Below are 22722 nucleotides of genomic sequence, written 5' to 3'. Positions count from 1 at the left end.
CAGGAGGGGACTATCCAGTTGTAGAGGGAGGCATTTAGTCCCAGGGTCCTTGGCTCAGTGATGAACTTTGAGGGCACTATGGTGTTGAACGCTGAGCTGTAGTCAATGAACAGCATTCTCACGTAGGTGTTGCTTTTGTCCAAGTGGAAAAGGGCAGTGTGGAGTGCAATAGAGATTGCGTCATCTGTGGATCTGTTGGGGCGGTATGCGAATTGGAGTAGGTTTCTGGGATGACGGTGTTGATGTGAGCCATGACCAGCCTTATAAATCACTTCATGGCTAAAGACGTGAGTGCTACAGATCGGTCATTTAGGTAGGTTACCTTGGTGTTTTTGGGCACATGGACTATGGTGATCTGCTTGAAACATGTAGGTATTACAGACTCGGTCAGGGACAGGTTGAAAATGTCAGTGAAGACACTTGCCAATTGGTCAGCGCATGCTCTGAGTACACTTCCTGGTAATCCATCTGGCCCTGCGGCCTTGTGAAAGTTGACCTGGTCTTACTCACATCGGCTACGGAGAGTGTGATCACAGTAGTCCGGAACAGCTGATTCTCTAATGCATGCTTCAGTGTTGCTTGCCTCGAAGCGCGCACAGAAGTAATGCAGCTCGGCTGGTAGGCTTGTGTCACTGGGCAGCTTGCGGCTGGGCTTCCCTTTGTAGTCCGTAATAGTTTGAAAGCCCTGCCACATCCAACGAGTGTCAGAGCGGTGTAGTAGGATTCAATATTATCCCTGTATTGACGCTTTGCCTATTTAATGGTTTGTCGGAGAGCATAGTGGGATTTCTTATTAGCGTCCTGGTTAGCGTCCCACTCCTTGAAAGCGGCAGATCTACCCTTCAGTTCAGTGCAGATGTCAAATCAAATCAAATTGTATTGGTCACATACACATGGTTAGCAGATGTTAATGCGAGTGTAGTGAAATCCTTCTGCTTCTAGTTCCAACATTGCAGTAATATCTAACAAGGAGTCTAACAACTCCACAACAACTACCTAATGCACAGAAATCTAAAGGGATTGAATAAGTTTATGTAAATATAAATATATGGATGAGCGATGACTGAGCAGCATAGGCACGATGGTATAAAATACAGTATATACATATGAGATGAGTAATGTAAGATATGGAAACATTATTAAAGTGGCATTATTTAAAGTGACAAGTGATCCATTTATTAAAGTGGCCAATGATTAGAGTCTGTATATAGGCAGCAGCCTCTCTGTGTTCGTGATAGCTGTTTAACAGTCTGATGGCCTTGAGATAGAAGCTGTTTTTCAGTCTCTCAGTCCCAGCTTTGATGCACCCTTGCCTTCTGGATGGTAGTGGGGTGAACAGGCAGTGGCTCAGGTGGTTGTTATCCTTGATGACCTTTTTGGCCTTCATTTGACATCGGGTGCTGTAGGTGTTCTGAAGGGCAGGTAGTTTGCCAACCGGTGATGCGTTGTGCAGACCGCACCACCCACTGAAGAGCCTTACGGTCATGTGCAGTGCATTTGCCGTACCAGGTGATGCTACAGCCCGACAGGATGCTCTCAATTGTGCATTTGTAAACGTTTGTGAGGGTTTTAGGTGAAAAGCCGAATTTCTTCAGCCTCCTGAGGTTGAAGAAGCGATGTTGTGCCTTATTCACCACAATGTCTGTGTGGGTGGACCATTTCAGACCATTTCAGTGTCCGTGAAGTGAATGCCGAGGAACTTAAATCTTTCCACCTTATCCACTGCTGTCCTGTCGATGTGGATAGGGGGGTGCTCCCTCTGCTGTGTCCTGATCATCTCCTTTGTTTTGTTGACATGAGTGAGAAGTTGTTTTCCTGACACCACAGTCCGAGTGCCCTCACCTCCTCCCTGTAGGCTGTCTCGTCGTTGTTGGTAATCTAGTCCACTACTTTTGCATCGTCTGCAAACTTGATGATTGAGTTGGAGGCGTGCACAGCCACGCAGTCATGGGTGAACAGGGAGTACAGGAGGGGGCTGAGCACGCACCCTTATGGGGCCCAGTGTTGAGGATCAGCGAAGTGGAGATGTTGTTTCCTACCTTCACCACCTGGGTGCAGCCCATCAGAAAGTCCAGTACCCAATTGCACAGGGCGGGGTTGAGACCCAGGGCCTCAAGCTTAATGATGGGCTTAGAGAGTACTATGGTGTTGAATGCTGAGCTGTAGTCAATGAACAGCATTCTTACATAGGTATTCCTCTTATCCAGATGGGATAGGGCAGTGTGCAGTGTGATGGCGATTGCATCGTCTGTGAACCTGTTGGGGCGGTATGCAAACTGAAGTGGGTCTAGGGTGGCCTGTAAGGTGGAGGTGATATGATCCTTGACCAGTCTCTCAAAGCACTTAATGATGACAGAAGTGAGTGCTACGGGGAGATAGTCATTTAGCTCAGTTCTCTTTGCCTTCTTGGGTACAGGAATAATGGTGGCCATCTTGAAGCATGTGGGCACAGCAAACTGAGATAGGGAGCGATTGAATATGTCCATAAACACACCAGCCAGCTGGTCTGTGCATGCCTTGAGGATGCGGTAGGAATGCAGTCTGGGCCAGCAACCCTGCAAGGGTTATCACAATTAAATATCTTACTCACGTCGGCCACGAAGAAGGAGAGGGAGGGCCCACAGACCTTGGTAGCAGGCCACGTCAGTGGCACTGTATTATCCTCAAAGCGGGCAAAGAAGGTGTTTAGTTTGTCTGGAAGCAAGATGTCAGTGTCCGTGACATGGCTGGTTTTCTTTTCGTAGTCCGTAATTGCCTGTAGACCCTGCCACATACGTCTTGTGGCTGAGCCGTTGAATTGCGACACCACTTTGTCCCTATACCGACATGTCGCTTGTTTGATTGCCTTGCGGAGGGAATAACTACCATAATCCCAGTCATCTTTCCATGTTTAAATGTGGTGGTTCGCTCTTTCAGTTTTGCGCAAATGCCACCATCTATCCACAGTTTCTGGTTTTATTAGTCACAACATCTCCAATGCACTTCCTTATAAACCCACACCAAATCAGTGTATAAATCAATGTTATTCTCTGAGGCTGCACAGAACATTTCCCAGTCTGCGTGATCAAAACAATATTGAAGCATAGATTCCGATTGGTCAGACCAGTGTTGAATGGTCCTTGTCACGGGTACATCTTGTTTGAGTTTCTGCCTATAGGACGGCAGGAGCAAAATTGAGTCATGGTCGGATTTGCCAAAGGGAGGCCGGGGTAGGGCCTTGTATGCATCGCAGAAGTAGCAGTGTAGCAGTGTATTGCCCGCACGAGTGCTACAATCAATATGGTGATAGAATTTAGGTAGCCTTGTTCTCAAATTTACTTTGTTAAAATCCTCAGCTGCAATAAATGCAGCCTAAGGATATATGGTTTCCAGTTTACATAGAGTTGTCACGACTTCCGCCGAAGTCGGTCTCTCTCCTTGTTCGGGCAGTGTTTGGCGGTCGACGTCCTCGACCTTCTAGCCATCACTGATCCATTTTTCATTTCCCATTGGTTTTGTCTTGTCTTTCTTCACACCTGGTTTCAATCCCATCAATTACATGTTGTGTATTTAACCCTCTGTTTCCCCTCATGTCCTTGTCGGAGATTATTTTATTGTATGTGATTGTGCTAGTATGTGTTAGTGTGTGACGGGTTCTGTACCCACTTTTGTTATTTTATTAAACGACTCCGTTTACACCAAGTTGGTTCTCCTGCGCCTGACTTCCCTGCCACCAACACACACCCATTACAAGAGTCCAGTGAAGTTCCTTGAGGGTTTTCCAAATGGATGGCAAGGGAGAGCTTTGCACGCATCTCTGTGTGTGGAGTAAAGGTGGTCCAGAGTTTTATTACTCTGGTTCCACATGTGACATGCTGGTAGAAATGATGTAAAAAAAGATTTAAGTTTTTCTACATTAAAGTCCCCGGCCACTGGGAGCGCCGCCTCTGGATGAGTATTTTCTTGTTTGCGTATGGCCTTATACAGCTCATTGAGTGGGGTCTTAGCACCAGCATTGGTTTGTGGAGGCAAATACACAGCTTCTATATAGATGAAAACTCTCCTGGAAATGGTGTGGTCTACAACCTATCATGAGAAAAATCTTTAGATTTCTTTAATATTAGAGTTCGCACACCAGCTGTTGTTGACTAATAGACAAAGACCACTACCCCTCGTCTTATCGGAGAGAGCTATTCTGTCTTGCGATGTGCGGAAAACCCAGCCAACTGTATGTTATCCATGTTGTCATTCAGCCATGACTCGGTGAAACATAAGATATAACGCCTCTGGCGCCATTCCTTAGCTAGCAGCTAAAATAAATGGTACAAATAATATAGAATTAAGATAACAACACATGCAAAAGGTTTGCAGGACATTCTTCCCTAATATCAACAATCAATATCAATACCAGAAGAAACTTTATCAGAAGAAAAACCTCAAAAGCACAATGCAACATCATCAAAAGGCTAAAGGATTGCAGGAGGAAATTCTACCTGATATCAATAGTGGATATCAATATCAGAGAGATACATAACATTGCAGTACTGTATCTCCATCCGATTCACAGTAAGTGGAACAAGGAGAACAACATGCAACGTATTTCTCTGGTATTTGGGAACTAGTGCAGCCGTCTCTCCATTGGATAATGCAATAGCTTCCGTGTGTGAAAGTAGCATGCTCATGTCACAGTGTCCAAAGGAAACAAGAGAACACTTGACTGCCTTTGACTGCTGATCTTTCCATTCTGAAAGAGAAACACGCTGCAAACAGCCATCTCCGGCTCCTTTGTCTCTTTCTCTCGACCCCTCTCTCCTTTTCTCTCACTCTCTCTCTCTCTTTCTTTCTCTGACTCCCTCTCTTTCTCTCTCTCTCTCTTTGTCTAACTCTCTCTCCTTTCCTCTCCCTCCCTCTCTTTCCCTCTCTCGTTTGTTCTTTGAGTTGTTAGTATAAGCACATGGCCTGGCTTGCCGAGTGCTGGAAACAAGTGGTCATGCCCCAGACTTCCCCTTCCATTGACAGCCCAGCCACCCCAGGCTTCTCCAATACTTTCCATAGGGCCAGCACTAAGTACCAACACAATGTAACACTGTCTCTAGCTGTCGCTAGCGGTTAACACTGAGCCAATGGTGGACACAAACTAAACAGAGTACAAGTACAAGCAGGAGTAGTTGGCTTCCTTCCCCCGTCTACACAGTTGAGGGAGATACACAGATTGTACATAGCAACTGCTACAGCTCCAGAGAAATGTATTATTAGAAAATGTCCATTCCCAGACACTACATGTTAGTAGCTCAGAGCTGACCTGAGACCTCCTGGGGCTGGCCACTGCTGTCTGAGTTTAGCTTTAATAACAGCCAAATCTCAACACACACATACAGTACATACACAGACACACATACACACACACAGATGCATATAGAATACACACACACACACACACATAAACACAAACAAACACATAAACAAACAGGTGTTGGTCCCAGACAGAGAGTCTGTGTGTGATACAGTCTGTGTGTGAGACAGTCTGTGTGTAAGAGACAGTGTGTGAGAGGCAGTGGTGGCGCAGTCTACCCTTGCTGCCTGTCTAATGAAACAGCTCCTGCGTCACCGTGAATGTCTCTCTCTCCGGGGGTGGGGGGGGATCGAAGGAGAGAGACGCAGCATGACAAAGGAAAACAGAGGGAAAAGAGAGAGGGAAAAGAGAGAGGGAAAAAAGAGGGAGAGATGAAACATAGAACAAGGGGGGAGTAACAGAGTGGAAAAGGACAATAGGCCAGATAGTGAATGGGAAGGTTAAAGCTAGAGGTTTGTATGAGCTGTAACACTTTGACAACCACACACACACACACACACACACACACACACAAACCAGACAATTAATGAATAAAAGTGTGTGGACTCAAAGTAATACATTGAATAGTGAATGGAGATAATGACATGACCTATATGTCTCCTGTCTTGTCATCGCACTATAAAAACCCTTCATTGTCTAGCCTAACTCTCCTATGTTTCACAATCACCACCCAACTCCTTCTTTATTATTTTTAATTGGACCTGATTCAATACTAATTACATCTGCACCACAATCATGTTTACCTAATGTCACACCAATAGGCCTCCATGTTTCACATATTGATTACACCCTGGAGAGATGACAGGCAGTGTACAGTGTACTGTACCTGCCTCAGCTAGTATCAACACATAAACAGGGGAGAGGGAGCCAGGAAGAGGGGAAGGGAGTGAGGGAGGAGGAGTGAGCGAGGGGGGTAGAGAGAAAGAGAGTGAGAGAGGGCACACAGGGGAAAGAGACATGGCCCAGGAGGAGAAGGAGGGAGGGAGGGAGGGCAACAGTCCCTCGCTGCCAATTACCTTCCTAATTGTGACGTTCTCTTTCCAGCCCGATACAGATATTTGTTACGAAACTCAATAATGAAGTTGATGATGCTCCAGACGTACCATTGCAGAAGCCCAATCGTTCCTCTAATGAACTTAATATGTAATGGCCTATTAGACAGCGAAAAACAAAGACAAGGAAATACATTAATCTGCCAGCAGGACATCAGGGCAGAGAGGAATCAGGTGCAACCCGTCCATCAGCGTAGCATTTCCTTACCCTCTCTTCGGGCCCCTCCAGACATTTCACATTTTTTTGTTTAAACCCTAAACTGGCACACCTAATCAAATTAGTCAAAGTCTTGATGATTAGTGCAGACATAGCTGGCATACAGAGCCGCATCAATCAGGACCATGGCAGAGTATGTGTCAATGATGTGTGAATGATGCACCGTCACATCTGACAATAGCGCTGAATCAATTGCAGACCTGGCCTGTGTAAAAAATAGCAGAGAAGATAGATGTGCTTGTTCCTCCCATGCTAGCAGATCAGACAGGCCGCCCAGCGCCACGGAGAGTCAGACACAGACCAATGGCGTAATGCAATGAACGTCAGAGTGTGAGGTGTTGAAAGGGCGGCGTTCTATGGCTCATGGCTCCCAGTGTGTGGCTAATATAACAAGTGAAGTGGCTCATTGAAGGACCCCTTACCTCAGCACTGGCCACAGGGGAGTCCGTAGCTAATCATAGACCTCTAAAATGTTAGTACAGTATGGTGGCAGTAGCCAATCAGGACCCTTTATTTCATCAGGTATAGGGGAGCAATGGCCTAACAAGGATTAGTGGCCTCCACAAAGGGTTAAGGGGAGCCAATAAGCCCAGTGGCACATTGAAGGACCCTTACCTATTCACTGGGTACTGGGGGGGCAGTAGCCTACAAGGAACAATATACTGTTAGCACATAGGGGACAAGTAGCCTGAGGGGACCAGTAGCCAGGCAAGCAGATGTCAGATCAACGTCTAGTTTTGATTTACATTTGGTTGACAACTAACGTGAATTCATCCCGTAATAAACCAAAAACGTCACCCTGTCATTGGATTTGTTTTTTTTTTGCAAATCCAATTCGTTTTCCACGTTGATTCAACATCATCACATTGAATTTCTTGCTTGAAATGATGTAGACACAACATTGATTCAACCAGTTTTTGCCCAGTGGGTTCGATGGGTATACAGGCTATTTATAGATACAGGGGTCAAAGGAGAGTGGAGCCCAGCCAGTCAACCGAATGGCTGAGGAACACACGTACACACACACACACACCTTCCTGGCAGAGTTCTAGAGAGTGGGGGGTATACTGCGAGGGATTGATTTGTTCTCCCAAATGAAACCTGAATGAAGCTGGGAAAATAATTACTGCCGCAGCAACAACATCAGAGCCACCAAATTGAAAGAGGAAGAAATCAATTGTAGAACACTGTGTAAACACTTTGATTGGCCAAACCTTGCTGAGATAATGACCTTTTAGAGAGCCACTTTCTCTCAGTACGGAATCCCAAACTCAATAAGAAGAGCAGTGCTGTGGACTCCAGGGGCTTGTATTCATAAAGCGTCTCAGATAAGGATTGCTGATCTAGGATCAGGTCCCCCCCCATCCAATGTATTATTATTCACTAAGATAAAAAAAAAAAAAAGCAAAACCCCTGATCCTAGATCAGCACTCCTACTCTGAGATGCGAAATTAATGTGGGCCCAGATCTCAAAGAAAAGAAGCAGACCGCTGCCACCGCCAATGGCATTCTGGGTAGTCTAACAGTCAGCATTTCTATACAGGACACACACACACACACACGCGCGCACACATAAATGAAATGAAAGCCACCTGATGCTAACATAATATCCCCTTGCCTCATCTCCAGATCACAACGTGCGCGGAGATACACTGTGCACATGCAACCTTCTATCCAGCTGTATTACTGGACTGATTACTTTCAGCACAGGAAACTGCTGGGAGGAGGATGGACATCGGACCACACAATCACAGGATAACTGCATTAATGCCAGAGCCAAAACAGATTATTCATATCAAAATGATCTTTCACTGACTCCAGAACTGTACACGCACTCCTCCAGCCTAGTGAATACAACCAGGGATGTTAGAACAGGGTTGCCCAACCCTGTTCCTGGAGATCTACACTCCTGTAGGTTTTAACTCCAACCCTGTTCCTGGAGAGCTACACTCCTGTAGGTTTTAACTCCAACCCTGTTCCTGGAGAGCTACACTCCTGTAGGTTTTAACTCCAACCCTGTTCCTGTAGAGCTACACTCCTGTAGGTTTTAACTCCAACCCTGTTCCTGGAGAGCTACACTCCTGTAGGTTTTAACTCCAACCCTGTTCCTGGAGAGCTACACTCCTGTAGGTTTTCGCTCCAACCTCAGGTATTACTAACTGGACTCCTCTCATCAACCTGCTAATTGTTTGAACCAGGCGTGCTAGGTTAAACCTACAGGACGGTAGCGCTCCAGGAACAGGGATGGGCACTCTTGTCTAAGAGGAAACCATGTGCTGTGTATCGAAAATGAACTCATCATGAGACAGTTTTAAAGGCACAGTGCAGTCAAAAACGTGATTTTCCAGTATTTTATATATACAGTATTTTCACACTATGAGGTTGGAATTAGGGCTATTACGGTGACCGTATTACCGTCACACCAGCGGTCACGAGTCATGACGGCAGTTAAATTCCACGTGACCGCTTAGTCACGGTAATTAGGCTTCTCCAAACTCTGATGCTGCTGATGGTCGTTAGTAGCCTACAAAAAGTAAATGTGGACAGTTCTTCCAATGTCTTGGATAAGGACGTGTGCGGTTTCCTCCCCGATGTGTCCGTCTTCACTTGTAGCCTGTGAAAAAAGACCCAATCACGTGACAGAGAGTCATGTGAGTGCTGGGAGAATGGAATTTTAATTATTATATTCAGCCCATGGGCACAAAGGCCACTGGCCGCCAAAGGCATGTTTCTTTTAGGGGCACATCATGCAACTTTCCTTTCTATTTTATTCCAATATGTTTAAATGTATTCTTCATACTATAAAATAATGCCATGGAATTATAAGCAAATCTTGTCTGCTAAATTATCTAGTGCAGCCCACATGGAAGCCAGGAGATGCTAAATGTGTTTATGTTAACTAATGGTCAATTACCGTGAGACAGGCAGTTATTTGATTGACAATCACCGGCTGACGAAATTTCATGACCACCACAGCCCTATTTGGAATAATCCTGTGAAATGTTGAAAATTATGATGATGCCTTTTTAATATAAGAGATGTTTGAAAAGACTGCCTGAAATGTCAGGCTTTTTGGTAGGATAGTGTTTTAGCCTGCCTCCTTCCTGTTGACATCACCATGCAGTAAATTAGTTAATAGACCAATAAGAAAGAGAGTTCTAAACCTTCCTACCAATAACAGCTAGTTTTCATTTTTCCCCTCCCTACTCAGATCACTCCCAGATAGTCCAAGCAAAATTCTTCCTTGTGAAATGTCTCTTTGCTAAAAAGCTATTTTAATTGAAAAAAATCACAGTGTGAAATCTCATTCTGCATCTTCCCAGTTCCTTGTTTTTCTGTTGTCATACTTTAGGACGGGGTGATGATTTCCACTTGTCCTTGTTCACCTGCTCTCTGGTTAGTAGTGGCTTGAGCTCCTAATAGAAACAGAGGCTGAGATCCTGTCTGAATCAATGACCAGCAGAGGAAAGTGATAATTGGCTTTGAGTATTGACGTGTTGTGCGCATTAGAGTTAGGGACGTGTGACAGGGAAATTAGGACAGAACACATAAGAAAATGCACTCTCTTGCTGTCACAAATTAATACACACTTTGGCATGTGCACAAACACACACACACACACACAAGCACACACACACACACACACACACACACACACACACACACACACACACACACACTCACACTCACACATGTACGCATGCAAGCGAGTACACAAACACAAACACAAAATAATCTTCAGAACTCTATACTGCACAGAGAAACACCGTAGTCACCATAGTGACACCGTAGTCACAGCACGGACTCAAACAGCTGAATCAGTACCACCCTCCCACCTATTCTATGTGACAAGGTGAGAGTCCCTTGAGAGCAACACTACGACCGGTCCTGAGAGGCACAGTCTTCTGAATGAAGGGAGCAGAGCACGCTCTGTTGGCCTGTTATTTACAGACCCTTCAAGGTCAGGAAGTTAGAGGTGACAAAGGGGTTGTCAGGGTGCCAGGCCTTTCCAGAACTATGTGGGGGTATGTTAATTCTGGCCCACTTACAGAAGAGCTATGGGTTTCATTGCTGACATCATAAAGCTGTACAGTAATACTGTAAATATGCTGGAACAACTTTATTGTTATCGATACCAAACGTCATAAAAACATTCCTTTAACTGACATGAAAAGGTTGTACAAAAGCACAGTGGTTTTCCCTGTCGACTTCATAAAGGTCTCCAGTACAACAACTGTATTTATATAAAGGTCTATTAAACTGCCATGAAAGTATATTTTAACTGATATTTATTGCCATAAAAGTACATTTTCACGTTGACTAACACTTCAGAGCCTCTCACAAGACGAGCACTTTACTGTAAAAGCTTTCCACTGATGTTTGAGAATACGCTGTGCCAAGAAAACAAGGGCAGAATTTACTTGGCAAGCCTTCACATATTTATTTCTTCTCCAGAGTAGCTAACATAAAGAGGGAAACCTGTTGAGGTTTAATTGGACTCTCCCTTCTTTCTGCACTACCTGTCCTCTGCCTCACTCCTCCCCTTCTCATTCCCCCGGCTCCTCCCTTCTTTCTGCACTACCTGTCCTCTGCCTCACTACTCCCCTTCTCATTCCCCCGGCTCCTCCCTTCTTTCTGCACTACCTGTCCTCTGCCTCACTCCTCCCCTTCTCATTCCCCCGGCTCCTCCCTTCTTTTTGCACTACCTGTCCTCTGCCTCACTCCTCCCCTTCTCATTCCCCCAGCTCCTCCCTTCTTTCTGCACTACCTGTCCTCTGCCTCACTCCTCCCCTTCTCATTCCCCTGTCTCCTCCCTTCTTTCTGCATTACCTGTCCTCTGCCTCACTCCTCCCCTTTTCATTCCCCCGACTCCTCCCTTCTTTTCCTTGTTCCCTCGCTCTCAACCACCCCACTGTGAGGGTAAACAGGCCAGGTGTTTCTGTAACACCATTATAGGTCTCCCCCTCTCTGGGCTCTGTTCCAACCCTATACTGTTATAATAGGAGAGCTCTAAGAGAGAGAGAGAGTGTGTGTGTGTGTGTGTGTGTGTGTGTGTGTGTGTGTGTGTGTGTGTGTGTGTGTGTGTGTGTGTGTGTATGTGTGTGTGTGTGTGTGTGTGTGTGTGTGTGTGTGTGTGTGTGTGTGTGTGTGTGTGTGTGTGTGTGTGTGTGTGTGTGTGTGTGTTTGTGTGTGTTTTCTGGTGTCAGCTCCCAGTTCCTAGTTCCTAGTTATTATTATGACATCACGTAAAATAATAATCTAATTAGGATCTAACCTCAAAGACTGTATTAGAATGAACCACTGAAATATTCTAATGTGCTTTCAGATGATAGACCTAACCCAGCCTCTGTCAATGGACCTGTACTGAACTACTACTATCTTACTACTATCTCCTAAATATCTCAATCTGTCAGACAACCCCCACTGTACATGTGAGAGTTTGAAGAGAGAGAGAGAGAGAGAGAGAGAGAGAGAGAGAGAGAGTTTGGCCCTATAACAAAGAACAAACAGCAAAAACATATGCATGATGAAATACAAATCTTAAAATCAACTATTAAAGACTGCCATAGCCCACTGGATTCTCTAATTACATTGAATGAACTACAGGACAAAATACAAACCCTACAACCCAAAAAGGCCTCTGGTGTTAATGGCATCCTCAATGAAATGATAAAATATACAGACCACAAATTCCAATTGGCTGTACTTAAACTCTTTAACATCATTCTTAGCTCGGACATCTTCCCCAGTATTTGGAACCAAGGACTGATCACCTCAATCCACAAAAGTGGAGACAGATGTGACCCAATAACTACAGTGGGATATCTGTCAACAGCAACCTTGGAAAAATCCTCTGCATTATCATTAACAGCAGGATCATACATTTCCTCAGTGAAAACAATGTACTGAGCAAATGTCAAATTTTTACCAAATTACCACACAACAGACCACGTATTCACCTTGCACCCAAATAGAAAAAAAACTAAAAAACAAATGCAAAGTCTTTTCATGCTTTGTAAATTTCCAAAAAGCTTTTGACTCAATTTGGCATAAGGGTCTGCTATACAAATTGATGGAAAGTGGTGTTGGGTGAAAAACATACGACATTCTAAAATCCATGTACACAAACAACGAGTGTGAGGTTAAAACTGGCCGAAAAACACATATTTCTTTCCACAGGGCCGTTGGGTGAGACAGGGATGCAGCTTAAGCCCTCTTAAGCCCCCTCTTCAACATATATATCAACGAATTGCCGAGGGCACTAGAACAGTCTGCAGCACCCGGCCTCACCCTACTAGAATCTGAAGTCAAATGTCTACTGTTTGCTGATGATCTGGTGATTCTGTCCCCAACAAAGGAGGGCACCTAAATCTTCTGCACAGATTCTGTCAGACCTGGGCCCTGACAGTAAATCTCAGTAAGTAAAAAATAATGGTGTTCCAAAAAATGACACACCAATTAGGATCTGGCTAAAAATACCTGAATCAGTTATAGAACCCATTGCCCTTCATGGTTTTTCTGGAGTCTGCTCACCCACCAATAATTCACAACATGGGACAAACACCAAATTGAAAATCTGCATGCAGAATTCTGCAAAAAATATCCTCTGTGTACAACGTAAAACACCAAATAATGCATGCAGAGCAGAATTAGGCTGATACCCGCTAACTATCAAATTCCAGAAAAGAGCCATTTTAAATTCTACAACCATCTAAAAGGAAACGATTCACAAAACCTTCCATAACAAAGCAATCACCTACAGAGAGATGAACCTGGAAAAAAGTCCCCTAAGCAAGCTGGTCCTGGGGCTCTGTTCACAAACACAAACACTTGACACATTGGAAAGAATTTACAAATAAACTGAGCAAACTAGAATGCTATTTGGCCATAAACAGCGAGTACACAATGGCAGAATATCTGACCACTGTGACTGACCCAAACTTAAAGAAAGCTTTGACTATGTACAGACTCAGTGAGCATAGCCTTGCTATTGAGAAAGGCCGCTGTGGTCAGACCTGGCTCTCCTGAGAAGACAGGCTATGAGCACACTGCCCACTAAATGAGGTGGAAACTGAGCGGCACTTCCTAACCTCATGCCAAATGTATGACCATATTAGAGAAACATATTTCCCTCAGATTACACAGATCCCCAAAGAACAAACCCAACTTTAATAAACGCCCATTTCCAATGGGTGAAATACCACAGTGTGCCATCACAGCTGCAACATTTGTGACCTGTTGCCACAAGAAAAGGGCAACCAATAAAGAACAAACACCATTGTACATTCAACCCATATTTAAGTTTATTCGTTTTCTCTTTTGTACTATTGAGAGAGAGAGCGAGAGAGAGAGAGAGAGAGAAAATACCTTCCCCAATCCCTTCACATAGCTGTGCTCTGTAAATAAGGCTCCATGCAATATGTCAGTGTTCCCACTATTATTATATATTTTTTCATCCATTACACAAGTCACAGCTCACTGGCTCCCTCCACACACACACACACACACACACACACACACACACACACACACACACACACACACACACACACACACACACACACACACACACACACACACACACACACACACACACACACACACACACAGGAAAGGAGACAAGTGTACAGGTAGATACTGAACGCTTGTGTGTAGGTGGACACACACAAGGTGAGACAGAAACACAGACATCAACATCAACAACAAGCTCACACAGTCTCCATGCAGTGTGAGATGTAGAGGGGAACGCCATAAGTGCCGAATTTCAGACACACACTCACGCATAAAGACCCGAGTGTGTATGTTCTGTGGTATGAAGGTATGAACTGACAAACTGCCCACACACAGAGGTTCACTGCAATGACTGAAGTTAACAGTTCCCCTTTTCCCTGTACTGTCACCTCTACCTACTCTGTGCCAGGCTTCCCAGTAGATATTTGCTGATTGTGTGTGTGTTTGTTTGTGTGTGTATATGTGTGCGCGTGTGTGCGTGTGTGTGTGTGTGTGTGTGTGTGTGTGTGTGTGTGTGTGTGTGTGTGTGTGTGTGTGTGTGTGTGTGTGTGTGTGTGTGTGTGTGTGTGTGTGTGTGTGTGTGTGTGTGTGAGTAGCATGTGTGTGTATTTCGTTCATGCCTGGAGGGCTAACAGTACAGTCTCCTTGTGATCCCCGACAGCTGCTGACTGTTTTCACAGAGACTGGCAGAGTGGGGGAAGGGGAGAACGAAGGAGCGAATGAGAGAGTGAGAGGAAGAGGGAGAATGAGCGAAGTGGGAGGGCAAGGATGAGTCAGAAAATTAAAGAGATTGTATTAAATGGAGGATGGAGAGAGGGGGGTGATAAGAGGCAGGTTAGCAGGCTGTTCACACTCTCAACCCTGCCTGTTCCCCAAATGGCACCCTATTCCCTACATAGTGCCCTACTGTTGACCAGAGCCCTCTGGCCTTATATAGTGAATAATGTGCCATTTGGGAAACAGTCCATGCGGGAACTGTTGAACAGTAATGACTAGAGTGTATCATAATCAGGCAGCAGAGATTCTAATCATGGTGTATGCAATGATTGAGTGTATTAACTCCAGTTAGACAGGTATTAACCCCCCCTACAGGGGGCGGGAGGAGGGCTGCCAATCAACCAGGAGGAACAAGGAGGGTTAGGAGACAGGAACCCAGAACCCTCAACCCTTCTCAACAACGCACTGGACTGACTGGGTTCCTTTTCTAAGCCGCTAAGCTAGCACAGAAACGCACATACGCACACACACACACACACACACACACACACACACACACACACACACACACACACACACACACACACACACACACACACACACACACACACACAGAGTGTACAAAACATTCGGAACGCCTTCCTAATATTGAGTTGCACCCCAGTTTGCCCTCAGAACAGCCTCAATTCTAAAAGGTGTCAAAAGCGTTCCACAGGGATGCCAGCCCATGTTGACTCCAATGCTTCCCACAGTTGTGTCAAATTGGCTGGATGTCCTTTGGGTGGTGGACAATTCTTGATACACACAGGAAACTGTTGAGCATGAAAAACTCAGCAGCTTAGAAGTTCTTGACACACTCAAACTGGTGTCCCTGGTACCTACTACCATACCACGTTCAACGGCACTTCAATACTTCAGCTTGCCCATTCACCCTCTGACTTAAAAATCCCAAGGCTTAAAAATCCTTCTTTAACCTGTCTCCTCCCCTTCATCTACACTGATTGAAGTGGATTTAACAGGTGACATCAATGAGGGATCATAGCTTTCACCTGGATTCACCTGGTCAGTCTATGTCATGGAAATAGCAGGTGTTCCTGAGGTTTTGTACACACAAACACACACACACAAACACAAATCCACAATCACATATGCAATCACACTCACTTATACACACAAAGAAATGGATTACATGCAACTCTTTGAAAGACACACGTATACACACCATACAGGTGCATTCTAATTACGCACACACACACGCACGCACACACACACACGCACACACACACACGCGCACACGCACACGCACACACACTACAAGGGAGCACCACACTAATCAAGTTAATGAGGAACAGCATACATTGTAAATCCATCATGAAGTGATTTTAAAGAATGTGTGGCCCAGCTGTGCTCGTCCAATGCGGAGGACAGCCACCGTGGACGTAATCTAAGACCCACCACCACTTCTACTTATCATAGACCATGTGTATATGTCTGACCGTGTGCAGAAACTCCTCATCAAACTAACTCGCACACACAACCAATAAACCACAATCACAACCATCTAGGTCTAGTGGGTGTTAATGCAAGTGTTTGCGTTATTAGTGATGTCTGTTCGTGCGGTACTGCACGGTACATGTTTGTGAGACTGTGTGTTTGTGATGCCTTTTTGTATGGCAGCACAGTATGCCTGTGTGAGACTCTGTTTGTGTGTGCATACAAGTTGTTCCTTAACATTGGTTTTTAGCATAAAGAACCTCAGGGCACTGTTTCATTTCTACTGGAACCTCAATTTCCCCTGTTCTCTCACTGTGTCCACACTATCAGATTGCCTTGGTGTCGAAATAACCCTCCTCTCACAGCCATGCTTTTTCAGCTTTCCAAAGTAAAGCAGTGATTAACAGCTAAAAACAACATAACCTACCTGTACTAGTCTCTCTCTCTCTCTCTCTCTCTCTCTCTCTCTCTCTCTCTCTCTCTCTCTCAATTCAATTCAATTCAATTCAATTCAAGGGCTTTATTGGCATGGGAAACATGTGTTAACATTGCCAAAGCAAGTGAGGTAGATAATATATAAAGTGAGTATATAAAGTGAAATAAACAATAAAAATTAACAGTAAACATTACACATACAGAAGTTTCAAAACAATAAAGACATTACAAATGTCATATTATATATATACAGTGTTTTAACAATATACAAATGGTTAAAGGACACAAGATAAAATAAATAAGCATAAATATGGGTTGTATTTACAATGGTGTGTGTTCTTCACTGGTTGCCCTTTTCTCGTGGCAACAGGTCACAAATCTTGCTGCTGTGATGGCACACTGTGGAATTTCACCCAGTAGATATGTGAGTTTATCAAAATTGGATTTGTTTTCGAATTCTTTGTGGATCTGTGTAATCTGAGGGAAATATGTCTCTCTAATATGGTCATACATTGGGCAGGAGGTTAGGAAGTGCAGCTCAGTTTCCACCTCATTTTGTGGGCAGTGAGCACATAGCCTGTCTTCTCTTGAGAGCCATGTCTGCCTACGGCGGCCTTTCTCAATAGCAAGGCTATGCTCACTGAGTCTGTACATAGTCAAAGCTTTCCTTAATTTTGGGTCAGTCACAGTGGTCAGGTATTCTGCCGCTGTGTACTCTCTGTGTAGGGCCAAATAGCATTCTAGTTTGCTCAGTTTATTTGTTAATTCTTTCCAATGTGTCAAGTAATTATCTTTTTGTTTTCTCATGATTTGGTTGGGTCTAATTGTGCTGCTGTCCTGGGGCTCTGTAGGGTGTGTTTGTGTTTGTGAACAGAGCCCCAGGACCAGCTTGCTTAGGGGACTCTTCTCCAGGTTCATCTCTCTGTAGGTGATAGCTTTGTTGTGGAAGGTTTGGGAATCGCTTCCTTTTAAGTGGTTATAGAATTTAACGTCTCTTTTCTGGATTTTGATAATTAGTGGGCATCGGCCTAATTCTGCTCTGCATGCATTATTTGATGTTCTACGTTGTACATGGAGGATATTTTTGCAGAATTCTGCGTGCAGAGTCTCAATTTGGTGTTTGTCCCATTTTCTGAAGTCTTGATTGGTGAGCGGACCCCAGACCTCACAACCATAAAGGGCAATGGGCTCTATGACTGATTCAAGTATTTTTAGCCAAATCCTAATTGGTATGTTGAAATTTATGTTCCTTTTGATGGCATAGAATGCCCTTCTTGCCTTGTCTCTCACATCGTTCACAGCTTTGTGGAAATTACCTGTGGCGCTGATGTTTAGGCCAAGGTATGTATAGTTTTTTGTGTGCTCTAGGGCAACAGTGTCTAGATGGAATTTGTAATTGTGGTCCTGGACCTTTTTTGGAACACCAGTATTTTGGTCTTACTGAGATTTACTGTTAGGGCCCAGGCCTGACAGAATCTGTGCAGAAGATCTAGGTGCTGCTGTAGGCCCTCCTTGGTTGGTGACAGAAGCACCAGATCATCAGCAAACAGCAGACATTTGACTTCGGATTCTAGTAGGGTGAGGCCGGGTGCTGCAGACTTTTCTAGTGCCCGCGCCAATTCGTTGATATATATGTTGAAGAGGGTGGGGCTTAAGCTGCATCCCTGTCTCACCCCACGACCCTGTGTGAAGAAATGTGTGTGTTTTTTGCCCATTTTAACTGCACTCTTGTTGTTTGTGTACATGGATTTTATGATGTCGTATGTTTTACCCCCAACACCACTTTCCATCAGTTTGTATAGCAGACCCTCATGCCAAATTGAGTCGAAGGCTTTTTTGAAATCAACAAAGCATGAGAAGACTTTGCCTTTGTTTTGGTTTGTTTGGTTGTCAATTAGGGTGTGCAGGGTGAATACATGGTCTGTTCTCTCTCTCTCTCTCTCTCTCTCTCTCTCTCTCTCTCTCTCTCTCTCTCTCTCTCTCTCTCTCTCTCTCTCTCTCTCTCTCTCTCTCTCTCTCTCTCTCTCTCTCTCTCTCTCTCTCTCTCTCTCTCCCTCCCTCTCTCTCTCTCCTCTCTCCTCTCTCTCTCTCCTCTCTCTCTCTCTCTCTCTCTCTCTCTCCCATCTCTCCTCTCTCACTCTCTCTCTCTCTCTCTCTCTCTCTACTATTTACTGTTGTCACCTGACATTTGCATCATTGGCAGTCCCATGGTTAACAACATACATTGCAATATATGCACACACACACACACACACACACACACACACACACACACACACACACACACACACACACACACACACACACACACACACACACACACACACACACACACACACACACACACACACACACACACACACACACACACACACTCCCATTAAACGGACATCACTGAGACCTCTCCCTTTGAGTCACTGTCGAACACTCATCTTGTTTGGTCTGTTAACATTGAGGCCAGTTTGCCTATCCATTCCCTTGCCTATCCGTTCCCTTGCCTATCCGTTCCCTTGCCTATCCGTTCCCTTGCCTATCCGTTCCTTTCCAACCAGTTTGAGTCTTCGGCAACCGTTCCATTGTGTTCTGGAGACAGTACAGAGCGAGAGGGTAAATGGAAGCCATGCCTACATAGAGCCACATAGCATTAAACAACACAGTATGTTGAATCCTAAGTGGAATGGCTCCAGCTATCGCTGAGGGTACAATAGGTTGAAGAGGCACTCATAGTGCTCTCTCCGTCTCTTTTCTCTTTTACAAGCTCTCAACTGACACCTCCTCACCTTTAACTTCACTCTCTCTCTCCTGTCATTTCACTGACCCAGATATGCACATACCAACACCAGTGGTGTCAAGAACAACACACACACACCAGCCACGCAAAAGACACGGACCCAGACAAAGACAAGGCACACACAAGCATCGACCTGTGCGTACAATCACCACTTACAGACAGCCTGACACTAACAACGGCAGGCAATTAAAGTTGCTCTGAAAGCTTAACTTAACACCGCAGTGCAGAGTGTGTGAACCTCTGAGGCAGGCAGGTTGCCAACCAGACCAGCCAGGAGACCAAACAGCAGAGAAAGTTCACCCACCGCTCTCTCTCTCTCTCCTGCTCCCTCTCTCTCTCCTTCGCTCGTCGCGACTTTTGCAGGAGTCCGATTAGAATCACGGCGGCCCGGATCCCAGCCTTTTTAGAGTGAACCCTCGGAGGAGCGGGCTCGGGAGTGGAGCCTGACATGGTGTCTGGTTGTGGTTCTAGATCCAGACTGGGTTGGTCCTGGTCCTGACGGACCACACTGTACAGCAGCACTGCCACACACCACCTCACCGGCACAGGCAGACTGACTGGATCTCTGCATCTCTGTCTACCTCTTTCTTTCTCACGCGCTCTCCCTCTCCCTCACTCGCTCCCTCCTTCCCAACTCTCTCTCCCTGCCCACCTCAGCCTGATAGGCAGGGCTTGGTGTAGGCTCTGCCCCCTTTCTCCTCCTCCTCCACCTCCCTCACTCTCTGTGTGCTTTTACAGTCTGGACTGCTTTCACTTGCACAAAACTGCTTTGTGTGATTTGAGATTACTGCTGTTTGTGCTGTTTGTCGTACCACATTGTAACATATGGCTAATGGCTCCTAATTTTGCAGTCCATGTTTCCTATCTAATCTCCTCTGTGACCTTGTTCCATTTCACCTCTGTGTTTTTTGACACTCTCTCTCTCTTTGTGAAATCTCAATTTAAACAGCACAGAACAAACATCTCTCTCTCCCTCGATCTCTGTCTCTCTCCATTTCTCTCTCTCTCCATTTCTCTCTCCTCATCTCCCTCAATTTCCCTCTCCCTCCACCTCATTCTCTCACTCTATCGCTCTCTCTTTCCTCCTTTCTCTCTCTCTCTGTCCATGCATCCCTCTCCCTCCCTCAATTTCTCTCCCTCCCTCCATCTCTCTTCCTCTCCCTCCCTCCATCTCTCTTCCTCTCTCTTCCCTCCATCTCTCTTTCTCTCCCTCCCTCCATCCCTCTTCCCCTCTCCTCCCTCCATCTCTGTCTGAGACCAGCTGATGCTCTAGCTCCGCCCCAAAGCTTGGCAAACACGAGTCACCATCATTCTTACCCGGAACCCACCGCAGCCAGCAACACGTTATTTTTCTGTTCTCCCTCCATCTCTGTCTGTCCTTCCCTCTCCTCCTTTGGCCACCTGTTTGCCTTTCATCTCCTCTCTGTTTGACAGCTCAAGGACTTATATGAATGGTGGTGTTTCTCAACCCCCTCTCCTCCCCTCTCTCTCCCTCTCCTCCTATTGTCTGCTGTCTCTCCTGTGCACTACGGCACAGCAGTGCACTCTCAAAGGCCCTCCTAGATGGACCAAAGCTGCAGGGGTCTTCACAGATTCAACACTGGAGGGTACATAGAAACATGTATGTAGATAACAGAGCGTGAGAGCCCATATGACATAATACAGTAGATGGATAATAGTGTGGGGAGGTTATGGTATGATAATGCCTGTCCGTTGGTATGTATTCTGTTAGTGGGAAAGGATGTTTGTTACTATGTGCGGAATACCTCTGATAAGTGATGATATCCTGTATTGTTGATGAATATAACAACTTTCGCATGCCTACAATTGCATATATATATTTTTGGAAATACAAGTGATCCTCTGTAGCTCAGTTGTTAGAGCATGGAATTTGCAACACCAGGGTAGTGGGTTCGATTCCCAGACCCACCTCTACGAAAAATGTATGAACACATGACTGTAAGTCACTTTGGATAAAAGTGTCTGCTAAATGTCATATTATTAATGAATAATTGATTTATAATAGCTCTGATATTTGCCCTGCCACGACAATTTCCCTTGGAAATCAGTGGCAACCCCAGTGAGACTTAGGAGATGAGGTAAATGTTTTGGTTGTCCCTGCTCAATTTAGCTAATTACCACATTTGAGTGATTATGACAAGATTGTTGAGATGTGTGGTTGAGTAGCACATAGTCATAATAGTACATGAGTCATGTCAAGGTAAAGTCATTATTTTAGATTGTACCCAATAATACCCAATTAACTACTTATGTTAATTGACTTTCATATGCTTCATTATATGTTAGACTCATCTGTCTGTAGAGCTAATCAGAGATCTGTATCCCAGCTGAGAATTCTCCAAGCCTCCCCTGTCTGTGTGTGTGTGTGTGTGTGTGTGTGTGTGTGTGTGTGTGTGTGTGTGTGTGTGTGTGTGTGTGTGTGTGTGTGTGTGTGTGTGTGTGTGTGTGTGTGTGTGTGTGTGTGTGCGTGTGCGAGTCCGCGTGCAGATGTGTGTGTGTCAGTGAGGCTCTGGGGTGACAGCGAGAGAGACAAACAAGCTCCCACTCCTCCCACCAAGTTCCACAGGGGCTTCTGTAAACACATGAACACACACCCTTCACACACCTCAGCCCTCCCATTCCCTCCTCCTCTCCCAGTCCCACCATGAGTCCTCTCCACCTCTCCCCCACCACTGGGTAGATTATTTCATGCGTCTCCTCCAACCCGGTGGATCACTTGGGGCTTGTGTGCTTGTACGTCAGCAGGTGGGAAATGGGACGCCTGTATCCCAGGCTGTCAAACAACAAGAAGCAGTTGTGACAGCCACCGTTCCCGTCTGATACACACACATAGAGATTGACACACAAGCATACACATACTAAGCAACTAAGCACTCTACCCAAGGGTGTACTCACACACACACACACACACACACACACACACACACACACACACACACACACACACACACACACACACACACACACACACACACACACACACACACACACACACACACACACACACACACACACACACACACACACACACACACACACACACACACACACACACACACACACACACACAGCTCCCTCAGTGTGGATTTAATGAAAATACACCACTCTGCCACCCTGGCACGCTTTGCCGTCTTCACACACAAACAGCAGA

The 22722-nt window shown here is 45.3% G+C and overlaps 1 protein-coding gene across 8 annotated transcripts in view; it reads right to left on the bottom strand.

The window, feature by feature from the left end:
* Nucleotides 1-22722, bottom strand: part of LOC112265185 (rap1 GTPase-activating protein 2) — a 110961-nt gene that overhangs the window by 48950 nt on the left and 39289 nt on the right. Inside the window, exon 1 of one of the 8 annotated variants that reach the window (XM_042295950.1) lies at nucleotides 19855-20178. The exons of 5 other annotated variants lie outside the window; for them this stretch is intronic. In XM_042295950.1, the coding sequence (XP_042151884.1) occupies nucleotides 19855-20000 (146 nt within the window). In that variant the 5' untranslated portion in view covers nucleotides 20001-20178. Of the gene's footprint in view, nucleotides 1-4803; nucleotides 4811-19854; nucleotides 20179-22722 lie in introns of those variants that run through there. 2 more of the 8 variants (XM_042295951.1, XM_042295957.1) reach the window with 2 other exon arrangements.

Source organism: Oncorhynchus tshawytscha, linkage group LG13 (assembly GCF_018296145.1).
Source record: "Oncorhynchus tshawytscha isolate Ot180627B linkage group LG13, Otsh_v2.0, whole genome shotgun sequence".
In the NCBI taxonomy this organism is placed as follows: Eukaryota; Metazoa; Chordata; class Actinopteri; order Salmoniformes; family Salmonidae; genus Oncorhynchus; species Oncorhynchus tshawytscha.
This window is presented reverse-complemented; position numbering and strand designations above follow the sequence as displayed.